Here is a 13,471-nt window from a genome sequence, read left to right as displayed (position 1 = left end):
AAATACTTCAGATTGTTTAGTAGTAAAACTAAAATTTTAACCTATGTCTATGCTGACTGCCTAAAACACCTCCCTGGAAATCCTTATTGGTAACCAAAATTAAGTTTGGCAGGCCTTTGTATGAAGAGAGAATACCACCTTGACAGAGGGCATTAGTTTGTTAGGGCTTCTGTAACAAAGCACCACAAACTGAGTCACTTAAACAACAAGGAGGTTGCTTTATTTGTTCGTTGTCTCACTTTTCCAAGTTTTGTCAGAGTGGGTTCCTTCTAAGGGCTGTGAGAGAGAATCTATCCCATGCCTCTTGACTAGATTCTGGTGGTTTACTCTCGGTCTTTGGCGTTTTTGCCTTGCAGACATAAGACCTGAATTTCTGACTTTAGGTTCCCATGGGTGTTCTCCCTGTGTGTATGTCTGTCTCCCCTTTTTGCAAGGACACCAGTCACATTAGTTTAGAGACCCATGATACTCCAGTGTGATCTTATTGTAGCTCAACTAGTTATATCTGCAATGGCCTATTTCTGAATAAGGTCACATTCTGAAGTACTGGGGGTTAGAATTTAAACATATTTTTGAAGTCCTAACCCCTAGTACTTAATTATGATATGTATTTTTGACAATAACCTAACAAATTTTTTGAAGAAGACAATTCAACTTGTGACACTGAGTATTACCAGATCCTCAAAATGGGGAAATTAAGAAAGGGCATTTATGAGATTTTAAAGTCCAAGTTTTATGAATTTTTTCAGTGAGTCATACAAAGTGAAATACTGGTTGGAACTGGGCAGAGTTTCTAATAAATTAGTTTTATATTGGTGGGCAAAATGAGGGAAGAAACGCAAAACTTGTGACAAAAAAGTTTTAATACATATGCCACTTGGTTGATTCATAGTCACCTTGTCACAGAACTATTTCACATATAGGGAAATGGAATGACATTGGCTTAAATCTTTATCTGTATAATTTCAAGGTCTGTAAACGACATCATTTTATCTTTCTCTCTCATTATTGATATATCCCTAAGTACTCTGTAATGCTGTTGGATTGCTATAATAAATGGTTCTAAAAAATTCAGCATAAACTTGTTACCTCACTGCAATCATTGTTGGCATACATTGGGTTAAATGGGTCTTACTTGTGAAACTCTTCAGAAAATTGTCTATTTACTTATCTACATACCCATTTATCTATCATCTATTCTATCTATCTATCTATCACCTATGTATCTATCATCTGTCTCTGTCATCTATCTATTTGTACACATATATTGTATCCCAAGTCTTCTGTGCTCTACATAAATAACCTGTTTTCTTTAGGTTTTCAAAAAAAAGAGAGCTACATTTATATTGTAAGCAATAATCATTTCATATCATGATGATATGAAATTGGTAACTCCAACAATATCATTTTGGATAGTAACATTATCTGCATCCCATATCTTCTTTCATTCTGAAACTTGTCTTCATTTGAAAGTACAATATGAATTAAAGTGTCTCTGATACATTTCAACCATGTGAACACTAGAGTTGATAGAATCTATGAACTTTATTGGCAACATATGAAGCCATGTGGCAGCTCTACCAAAAATTTATATTACTATTGTTTTGAAGTTAGTTTGGCAGTATCTAAAATATCATGCTCTCTCTGTCTTGGCATTTCTAGGTAATCATGTTTATCAAAACATTTCATTCCTCCAGTTTGTAAAACATACAATATATAAAGTAGAGAAGGGATATCAGAAATGGGTTTTTATGGTCAAGATGTCTACAGATAAGTCTGCATTTGAAAAAAAATGTCAATTATTTTGTAAGAAAATATTTTTTTTTGGTAAATACATGTAATGTTAAGAGTTATAGAAATCTACTGATTTTAATTTATAAATATTCTGTGATGTGTAATTAGATCAGGAGAATGAAATCCAGCAATCAACAGAAACCTTAAGGAATTTAGAATCCTTTTTAATCTTTAAAGAAAATCCAATAAATACTTGAAAAACAAAATCCTTTAAGAGTTTTAAATGTTTCTTTTTGGATTTGCCACAGGGTCCAAGTTTTCTCTCTGAGGCCCTTTTTTCTACACAATCAACAACAGTTGAAGAAATGGATCCGTTTTTCAAACTTCATGAAACCATTACTAAGGTAGGGGAGAACTGCATTCATAAGTAGGTGGGGAATATGTGTTCTTTTTTACTGGTAGATGGAGTAAAGGAACATAACCAATCAAGAAAAATCCATATATTTTCATTTCTAGAATATGTGAGAAAGGATTTTAGAATATTCTATTATTTTACTAAAGAATAAATAAACAATTTGTTCAAGGTCATGCAGACGCATAACTGATCATTTGTACTGCAAATCATTTTTTAATAAAACAATGAATTATTTCCCTTAATCTGAGAGTAGAGTTGTATAACAGTCTCAAATATACCTCTTCACTTTAGATTATAGGAAATACAAAATGGACCATTGAACTTTTCTGTCTTCAATAGTTTGTTTAAATAGTTACAATACTTGTTCCTGGTGCTTTTTAGTTGCAGGAAAAAAAAGCCTACCTTTTAAAATGAGAAAGACCGCATTTATATTAAGAGAGGCTTTTGCAGTATGGGAATCATACATATATTTTTAACATACAGATGTCCCCCAACTTGTAATGGTTCAACTTTCTATTTTTTGACTTTATGGTTGTTCAAAAGCACTATGCATTTAGTAGAAATCCTAGATCAAGTACCCATACAACCATTTTGTTCTTCACTTTTGGAGCAGTATTCAACAAATTATGTGAGATGTTCAAGACTTCTTTTTTTTATCAGATAGGTTTTGTGTTAGATTTTGTCCAATTGTAGGCTAATATAAGTGTCTGAACACACTTAAAATAGGCTGGGCTGAGATATGATGTGCAGTATGTTTGCTGTGTTAAATTAATTTTCAAAATGTATATTCAGCTTAACATGGATGTAACCCCATCATATGTTGTGAAATGTCTGTATTTTTATAGTGGTAAGTTAGTTGTATGAAGAAAATTAAGTTTTACAGTATGGAACAAATCGATTTAATGTTTCTAACATCACATGGCATTGTATAGAGTTTTACGTTTACTAAATATATATTTAACCTGTTTTCACCTGTTTTTTGGGGATAGACTTTGTAGAGAATATTGGCATTTTAGTGCCATTAAAATTATCCATATATATATATGTATATATGTATGTATATATATACACACACACATATATATGTATAAACACATGTATATATGTGTGTGTATATATATATACACACACACACATAAACATGTAGAGAATAACTCTAAATGCCCTAACCAAACCACTATGAGATCTAGTTATGCAACAAAATTGTACTTTAATTATACCATTAAAACAATCCATATACACACACATACATATATATGTATATGCACATATATGTGTATGTGTATATACACACACATAAACATGTAGAGATAATGTCTCTAAATCCCCTAACCAAATCGCTATGAGATCTTTTAAAAAAATTGCACTTGTACCCCATAAATTTATACAAATAATAATATAGACTTTTTTCTATAAAATAGGCTTTGTGTTATATATTGTCTAATTGTGGACTAATATAAGTATGTGAGCACATTTATAACAGACTGGGCTAAGATATGATAGTAGGTTACCTATATTACATCATTTTTAAATATTAGTAAAATTTTACAAAGCTGTTTTTTTCTTTTATAAAGAGGAACTATAGTAAAGTGAACTGAGTGAATGTCAATAGAATGAGCTCAGAATACAAAGATGAGAGCCTGTGTCTGTCTTTGAAACTGAAGAGCTGTGTGAATTTATTTTTTTTTCAAACCTTTAAAATAAGAGGAGATTGAATTACATTTTACTTAAAATTATTCTAAGCTCAGAATATCTAAATCTTAGCTATACATTTATGATGTTTGGCAAAATCATCCAACACGAAGCCTATCCCAGTTCCTTTATTTAGTTTTTAATATATTCCTCCCTTGATTATCCTTTTTTTTTAAATGTAACAGAATAGAAGTGGCCCCATAACACCTCCTTAGTATTCAAAATCATAGCTGTATTTTTAATACTTGGAGAGTTTACACACACACACTACACACACACACACACACACAGAAACATACATTAATCAATATATAGTGTAAATAATTTGTATACATTCATAAACATATGATATATTTATAATACTTAGAGATATTATATATATATAAAACACACAGACACACATATAAACTTTCATGAGTGAATATATATTTTTATGAACTCGTATACATTCCTGTACATATATATGAATATATATATTTAAATGAATTCATATAGAGTGAATTCATATATATAAATTTGTTCACATATTCTAGATTTTCAGAGTCTGTGTTTATTTATTTTTAAGCAAAGCATTAGAGAATTTTAGGGCAATGAAATAGTTATTTTTTTTCTCCATTTTGTTCTGCTTTTATGGCAATCAGTAAAATCAAGGATTTCTGTGGAAGGGATAATTTGAGCCAATGTTGACATGAGACATATGATAAAATGATGGTGTCTAGCATGTGAAATCCTCGGCCAGAGAAAATGCTAGGCTTTTCAACTCAGAGGTAAAAGCATGTACTGATAACTGATGCCTGAGGTCTTGGCCACTCAAGAATTTCATCTCCTGAGGACATGTTGGGAAGCAGGCATTGGTCAGGAAGGGAGTACAGGGGCACAGAACACATCTTCAACATATACAATTCTTGTGTTTTAATTAGTGTGAAACAGACAGGAAATTAGAGACCGTTAGAGAAAATATAACAAATTTGTTCACAGATACTGGTACGTATTTTACATGTGTTTTCAAATACGTTTGATGTGTGAACAGATAGTTATTAACTCATTAAGTGGATGTTGGAAAGAATTACATGTCCAAGAGAAGATAAAACCTGCTTAAGTTCAGAAGCAAGAGTCCTGTGAGCTTTTTGTTTTTATGATGACCTATAACTTACCCAATGCAGATTCTATTTCCTCAGTCATCATGTCTACTAGCACTCATGTTGGAAACATTGGCCAGGGGATGAAATTGTGCTTCACAAGTTCAGTCTTACTTCTCCAAGAGCAGAATGGAGAAACCATAAAAGGAAGTAATTCATAGATGCTTCATTTTAATGTCAAATTTTATCAAAATCAAAATGAAATAAATAGTGGGGATGAATAGAGTACATGAGCAGAATATATGCAGCATGGATTTTAGTTTTATCTTGGCTCCAGAATTGTTATACTATCTAGCAGAACTTTGTTATATTTTCTGCATCAAAAAAAGTACAGTCAAAATACCCTTCCTCAGTAGAATTCTGTGAGGTTGAAATAGATTATATATACATTTTCTCTAGAAATGAATTATGTATTTAATCAAATATTACTATTAACTCATTTAAAAAAAGCTAGTATTAAAATTTTTCAAGTAGGCCCCTACCTGCATTTTCTGAATTTTGTTGCTACTATAAAATATGTATCTATGGATAATATAGATATAAACACATAACCAAACTAATTTTCAATGCTAAGAGTACATTTCGTGTGTACACAGAATATAAATTTTAATTTGTGAGGAGTTGAGGCCCTTAGAATACTTTTTTCACTAATGATAAGTGGTATTATTATAAATGTATCACAACATATCACAGATATAATATGCTTCTATTCTGCATAATATGTGACATATAAATAGCACTCAGTTTTGAAATTAAAAACCATCTAGGTATACATTCTAAATTATCAATTATGACAAAATTAATTTTCACAAAAATGTGAAAAACACTTGGTAAAATTATTAAGCACAATTATTTGTAGTATTATGCCAATATTAAAGCATTTTTATTATGTATTTAATAAAAATAGATAGAAACTAGAAGTTATTGAAATTCTGAAGATACTTTTAATTTCTCCCAATAAAAGTTTGTATTTGATATGGCACCATAGCACAATCACATATTTTATATTACCTAATTAAATACAATAAATATGTATATCTAATACAAATATAAACATGTAATACAACTATTATTCTCTTCCAATGAGTAACTCTTTTCCTTCTAGACTTTCCTATAGATTACAAGTTGAATTTATGCCAAATCAAATTATAATTTCTACATATTAGGAAGTTAATAATTTATAAATAGGGTTTTGCTCAATTAAACAATGTTTTATTTTATTATTTGTATACATTTATGGGGTAGGAGTGCAATTTTGTTACATGAACAGTCATATTGCTTTGGTTAGGGCACTTAGAGTATTTATCTCCCAAATGACATACGTTAAACAATAAATAAATAAACGATACTCATACATGGAATGTGAACTGAGAGTTCTTGAAAACAGTTTTTCACTGTTTTCCTGTAGTCTCTTTTTTTCCAAAGTTTGAATTTGTCTTGGCATTTGTCTTTTTGATATAAAGCATGAAACCTAAGAAAGTAATGAATGAGACTCAATATTGATGCAATAGGTATAATTCATCATGGCTTCAATGACAGTCAGGTGGCACAGTATAAAGTTGCTGAAGGGCAAGCCACACTGATCAGTGTTGAAGATTTTTCTTATCTCTTATAATTACATTAAAATAGTATGTTTATTTTTAAATTATCATAGAAGCCAAACTAATTCCTTTATTGACTAAACCCAAACATGAATATGGTGCCAATGTAAATTTTATGTGCTTAATCATTTAATAAATGAAGAAAAATTGTCATGTATTCATGTTTTTAATAGGCTTATTTCTCCTTCCTCACCTAAGAATTTTCTAGTTATGTTTCTAAAATATTACTATTTAGCTCCTAAATTGTTATTAGCTATCTTTGCATTCTAATAGTCTACTATAAGTCAAACATGCAGCAAGACACTTGGAATACCAAAATGGTTAACACACAGGAGAGATCTAACAGAATGAACAAGGTAAATAAATAATTTTAACAAATTATACCAAAAGAGATGATAGCAATGTGGACAAAATATGGGAGGAAAGAAGATGGAGCTTTTGCCTCTGATACGGTTTGGCTCTGTGTCCCCACCCAAATCTCACGTCAAATTGTAATTCCCACATGTTGCAGGAGGGGCCTGGTGGGAGGTGATTGAATCATGGGGATAGACTTCCCCCTTATTGTTCTCATGATATTGAATGAGCTCTCACAATATCTGATGGTTTAAAAGTGTGTGGCACTTCCCCGTCTCTCTCTCTCTCTCTCTCTCTCTCTCTCTCTCTCTCTCTCTCTCTCTCTCTCCTTCTCCTCCATGGTAGGATATACTTGCTTCCCCTTCACCTTCAGTCATGATTGTAAGTTTCCTGATGCTTTCCAGCCATGCTTCCTGTACAGCCTGTTGAACTGTGAGTCAATTTAAACTCCTTCTTCATAAATTACCCAGTCTCAGTAAGTTATTTATAGCAGTCCCAGAACAGAGTAATACAGCCTCTAGGAGATCTGAAGAATTCACCAGAGAGGTGACATTTGAAGAATTTAAGAAATTTTAACTTGATGATAATATCAATGAGTTTCTTTTGACAGTGCTTTAAAGATCAGGTTGTAGATGAGAGTGTATGAGAAATAATGTGTATTTTGGAAAACAGATTTGTGAAACAGATTTAAAATTGAAGGACAGATTGTATGATATAGGAGACATGAAACAGAGTGAAGAGTCAAAGATAATTTCAATAGTTTTATCTTAGGTAAAGTTGATATTATTGCATAATTATTCATTCAGTTAGGGGCTGGTTTGGAGAAAGCAGTGATAACTTTGACATTGGATATGTGGAGTTTTGTAGTGCTATAGAGCACCTAGGCAGATAAGTCAAGGTGGCTGCTGAATATGAGGTTGTAGCTCAGAAAGAAGTAGGATCTAGAAATGCACGGTCATGTATGGTAACCAGTAGTCACAGGTGGATTTAAATAAAAAATATTTAGATTAGGCTGGGTGCGGTGGCTCACACCTGTGAGCCACCCAGCACTTTGGGAGGCCGAGGTGGGCGGATCACAAGGTCAAGAGACCGAGACCATCCTGTCCAACATGGTGAAACCCCATCTCTACTAAAAATACAAAAAAATTAGCCAAGTGTGGTGGCGCGAGTCTGTAGTCCCAGCTACTCGGGAGGCTGAGGCAGAAGAATTGCTTGAACCCAGGAGCTGGAGTTGCAGTAAGCGGAGATTGTGCCACTGCACTCCAGCCTGGCTTAGTGGTCATGTATGCTAGTGGCTACTGTATTTGGCAGCACAGGTCATAGAAAATTTCCATCGTGACTGATGATGCAGATGATGTTACCTTGACAAGATTGGTCCAGAAGAGGAAGAGTAAAGTGAGACAGGCTAAAAGAGCCAAAAGAGAGTGGTTCATGTAATCCTCAAGAAAGAAATATCATAAGAAGGAGAAACTGTTCAAAAGAATATTTACCCGATCAACTGCTCACTCATTCTAACTTTTGAACCAGTTTTTTGGAATTCTTGTTTTCTACTTCATTTATGCTCAATCCTCAAATCTTTGCTATTCTCAGTAAAAAGCTCCACGTGGCTTTTTCCTCATTACTTTAGTCTACTTTTAACAGATGCAATATCCTGTATTTATTTTATATTTGCTTTTGAATTTAATATATTTTATTAGTCTTTCTTGCTAAAATTCTGTCCCTAATAAACACTCAATGAAAATTGATAACTTGCATTTAAACAAATAAAACAAAATACTGTAGCTACATTTAGAAAAAAAAACATTTTAAAATGTGAATATAGGGCACATGGAGTGTCTGAAGACGTTCTATCTATTATGTTATGGGGTAGATGGTAACTTTCGTCTGGCACCACAAATGCTCTATAGTATATGTAAAAATCTCTGAATATGAATGGTACGTCTAGTGAAACAAAAATGCCCTGATCTATGTGGTACCATGGAAATCAGAAAATGACCTAATTTTTCTTGTAAGCTTCCTCAAGAAATATCAGTTTATTTGTCCTTTCATTACTTTTCTTAAGTCCAGAAAAAAAAATCTTTATTTTTCAATGGTATAGGATATATAATATTGATATAGGGCTTTCAGAAATATTGCTCTTAAATGGATATACACTTCTTTCTGTTTTTGAAAGATGCACACAGGATCTTTGATTAAAAGTATTTTGGTGTTACAATATGACAAAGATAAAGTAGTAGGAATACTATGGTATCGATTCCCATTATACACGTGAAGAAAGTCTCACAGTGATATTAAATTTCACAATAGGGAAATATTTGTTTAAAGTCTGGAAATCAAGGTTAGTAATTTCTATATAGTTTAAATTCCAGCAATCGAGTTATATTTTCTTTTACATTATAGCCATAAATTTTGACTTAGTTTTGCAGTGGTGTGAATGAAGTTTAGTGGTGGTGTCATCAATGATTTCAAAATTTAAATAATTTTCATTGTTAATCATTTCTGTTAATATTAATTGCATTTGGCTGTCAATCCTTTAGGATCTATTAACCTTGGTAACTTTGATTAATAGATTTATATTTTCTAACATACTATTTTAAATACATGACTTTTGAAATATAAATCTGAATTATTTTAAAATGTCATGTTTAAAACATGTTTGTACCAGTTATAATATGCTTAAGATTCTTGGTGCATGATAACTGAAAACTTAAAATGATCTACTCATTTCATAACTATAGAATAAAGAGGCAGACTAAACTGTAGAGTAAATTCTCTTGAGATGCCATTCTAAGCTATAGCTTTTAAAACTGTATCTCAGTAGCTTTTTATAAAGTAAAAGGAAAAGAAAGATACCAAGTGTCTTTTTTTTTTTTTAGTTTCAAAAATGTTAATCAGGCTGAGAATTCCTGGTTCAGTTCTTTAAATGCTTAGAAAACCTGGCTATAATTTTTCACCTGAATGAACAAATCTGTCTTCAAGGTATCTCTAATGTTGATCAATTGTTTGAATAAAATGTGAAAATATTATATTCTAATCAAGAAAACAAGTTTAAGGATGCTCTTTAATCTGTATATTTGTAAATTTGAAGTAATTCTGAAGCTATGGATTTAGAGCTCTTTGTGAAAAATGCATTTTTCTGCTATATCAGATTATGGTTACTAGGTGCAAAATGTCTCCATAGAGACCTGTACTCTTAGTTTTCATGACATAAGCTCTAACAAAAGAAAAATGCAAATATATTTTTTCAATGCAAAGATTGTACTTTGTAATAAAGACTGTTGGTTGGAGCTACTGAAGGGAGATAATAGTGTATTAAAACGAACTCCTTACATTTTGAAGAGGAAATACTATAGGTTTGTGTATTTTCCTCATAAGTGTGTAAACTTGATATCTTCAATTACTAAAATTTGGGATTGTGCCGACTCTTGCCTAGAGAGGTTTGGTTTATTGTTTTTCATGATATTCAACAAATATAATTTGTAAAGACATGCCTTATACTATCAGTTTCTCTGTCTTTGTTTTTATTACTCAAAAGTCAATTATTACACAATATGTAATTGTCAAAATTTGACTCAATTTTTTTTTTTTTTTTTTTTTTGAGACGGAGTTTCGCTGCTGTTACCCAGGCTGGAGTGCAATGGCGCGATCTCAGCTCACCGCAACCTCCGCCTTCTGGGTTCAGGCAATTCTCCTGCCTCAGCCTCCTGAGTAGCTGGGATTACAGGCACACACCACCATGCCCAGCTAATTTTTGTATTTTTAGTAGAGATGGGGTTTCACCTTGTTGACCAGGATGGTCTCGATCTCTTGACATCGTGATTCACCCGCCTCGACCTCCCAAAGTGCTAAATACTTCAACAATTCACCAAAAACTACCATATATGAAGTGTTATGAGCACTTATTAAGATATGAAAAGAAGGCTGCTATTCTTTGAGCATACTTTTAAAAATCTTATAAATACATAACGACTGATTTTAACATGTTTTTGCAAAGAATCTAAATATATTACTTGTATAAATCAGAATGGAAAGTGTTTTTCATCACCTATAATTAGTGTGATAATCCTTTAAAGGCACAATAAAATTATTTTAATAAGTTTTTGTGTTTAATTCAGGAAGTGGTAGTCTCATTTCATAAAGTAACATTTTTGGTAATAGTTGAATTTTGTATGCTCTTAAATATAAGTGCTTATTATTTTAATAAGTTCAAAGTGAATTTTGATGTTAATTTCTGCATTTTTCCCTCACTTTGAAGAGGAGACTCTATCTGTCCATACCATTCTTGGTGCTGTAGAAGTACAGAGACAAAGGGCAGAATAGTGAGTGCATACCAGAATAACTCTAGATTGACAGATCAAATGTCCCTCCAAAAATGTGTTTAAACAAACCTCCTGTATAATAAAAAGATTTAAAAGCTCCAGGCAATATAACTTTAAAAAAATCTAATAAAACACCACATACAGAAGAATCTGGGAAGTTTTTGGAACCTGTTATGACAGAGTTTAATGTTCATATTTAAGAGTCCTGCAGAGAGTACTTACTGCCCCCAGGGGCAACTGTAATAAAACATTTCCCTACATGCACACACACACACACACACACACATACACACCCATATGATATGGACTAATTAATGGCACTGATTTTCAGTGCTAATCATGCTAATCAATATTAGTATTGATCCTCAGAAAATCCTAAACTCTGTGCATGTGTGTGTGTGTGTGTGTGTGTGTGTGTGTGTGTTTGCCCTTACGGTGGAACTCTGCACATTTGACCATATTCACCCTGGCATTTGCTCATCTTCAGTATATTACCCTAGACTACCAATACGAATTGATTGGATTTGACAGATGAGAAAAACACATTTGCCAGTCTGGATCTAAAATGCTCATCAGTTGTACTTTTTACCTTTAAAGAGGTAGGTTAGCTTTAGAAGCATCAAGGAATCAGCCTGGTGCAGTGGCTCATGCCTGAAATCCTAGAACTTTGGGAGTCCAAGGTGGGAGGATCACCTGATGTCAGGACTTTGAGACCAGCCTGGCAAATATGCTGAAACTCTGTCTCTACTAAAACTGCAAACATCAGCCAGGTGTGGTGTTGCGTGCATGTAATCCCAACTACATGGGAAGCTGGTAGGAGAATCACTTGAACCTGGGAAGCAGAGGTTGCACTGAGCCAACATCACACCACTGCACTCCAGCCTGGGTGACAGAGTGAGATTCCATCTCACCAAAATAAATAAATAAATAAATAAAAATAAAAGAGAAAGAAACTTCAAGGAATCACTGAGTTAAGAAATCCCACTGATGTGAGGAGCTCTGTAAACATGTGTACTAGTTAATACACAACTGATTTTTGGATGATAACTTACGTTCAAAATATGAGGCACGGTAAAAAACACACAATATTTTAAGACCAGTTTCTTCCCGTCCTTTAAGGGTTAGTATTCTTGTCAATGCCAGAAACATTTGAAGGCATGCCTCTGTGTATAGCAGGATATTTAAATCTTTAATTCAATTGATCACCCAGGAACTTCATGTTGAAAAGATTTTGTTTACTGAACAAGTGGTAATTAATTCATTGATACTTATCACTATTTCTCCATTTCAACATTGATCCAGCTTTTAACCAATCACCTATAATTGCCAATTTAATGAAATAAGCACACAGATATTGCGACCTTATGCTCTTTAAATATTCTTCAACTTTTCTGTCTGCATTTACTCATGCCCCAATTTGGTTTCTCATGTTCTAGTTTGAGATACGTTTGTCAATGGTTGGTTGACGGCACGACTATCAGTGATTAGTCTACCAAATAAAAGTCTCAAATTTTTATTTCAGCCATATTTAGAAGAGCCTAGCATTTCTCTTTCTCATACGTAGACAAAAGCAAAGATGTTGATATTTGATTTAATAGTTGTTATCGTTTGGTTTGTTTGACTTCTACAAACCCCATGTTGAAATTGACCCCCACTGTTGGAGGTGGGGCTTAATAGGAAGTGTTTGCATCATGGGGGCAGATCCCTCGTAAATGGCTTGGTGCCATTCTCAAAGAAATAAGTGATTTCCCGTAAGAATTGGTTGTTAACAATAGCCTGGCACCTCCCCAGCCTCCGCTGGTTCTCTGGCTTGCTCTCACCATGTGATCTCTGTACCTGCCATCTGCCCTTCGCCATTTTCCATGAGTGGAAGCAGCCTGAGGTTCTCACTAGAAGCAGATGCTGGTGCCAGGCTTCTTGTACATTCTGCAAAACCACAAGCAAAATAAATAATATAAATTTATATTGTTTATAAATTACCCAGACTCCAGTATTTTTTGTAGCAAAACAGACTGAGACAGTAATTAAATACACACTTTTGGTTAGTTGCTTGAAATGGTAGCAATAACGCATTTTATGGACTTTGGGATTGAAAGATCAGAGATGCATATTTAGAGGTCTATAGAGATATTACATTAGTTGCTTTATGTCTCAATTAGTAACATCAAATTTAATATGTAAAGAATGGAGGAAAGGATAAAAAAAAGTGTGACATTT

The 13,471-nt window shown here is 33.0% G+C and overlaps 1 protein-coding gene across 14 annotated transcripts in view; it reads left to right on the top strand.

Moving 5' to 3' along the window:
• Positions 1-13,471, top strand: part of NAALADL2 (N-acetylated alpha-linked acidic dipeptidase like 2) — a 1,449,120-nt gene that overhangs the window by 1,278,524 nt on the left and 157,125 nt on the right. For all 14 annotated transcript variants that reach the window (XM_054246909.2, XM_054246903.2, XM_054246907.2 and 11 more), the window contains one exon: positions 2,043-2,138. In XM_054246909.2, the coding sequence (XP_054102884.1) occupies positions 2,043-2,138 (96 nt within the window). The remainder of the gene's footprint in view (positions 1-2,042; positions 2,139-13,471) is intronic.

Source organism: Callithrix jacchus, chromosome 17 (genome assembly GCF_049354715.1).
Source record: "Callithrix jacchus isolate 240 chromosome 17, calJac240_pri, whole genome shotgun sequence".
NCBI lineage: Eukaryota > Metazoa > Chordata > Mammalia > Primates > Cebidae > Callithrix > Callithrix jacchus.
This window is presented reverse-complemented; position numbering and strand designations above follow the sequence as displayed.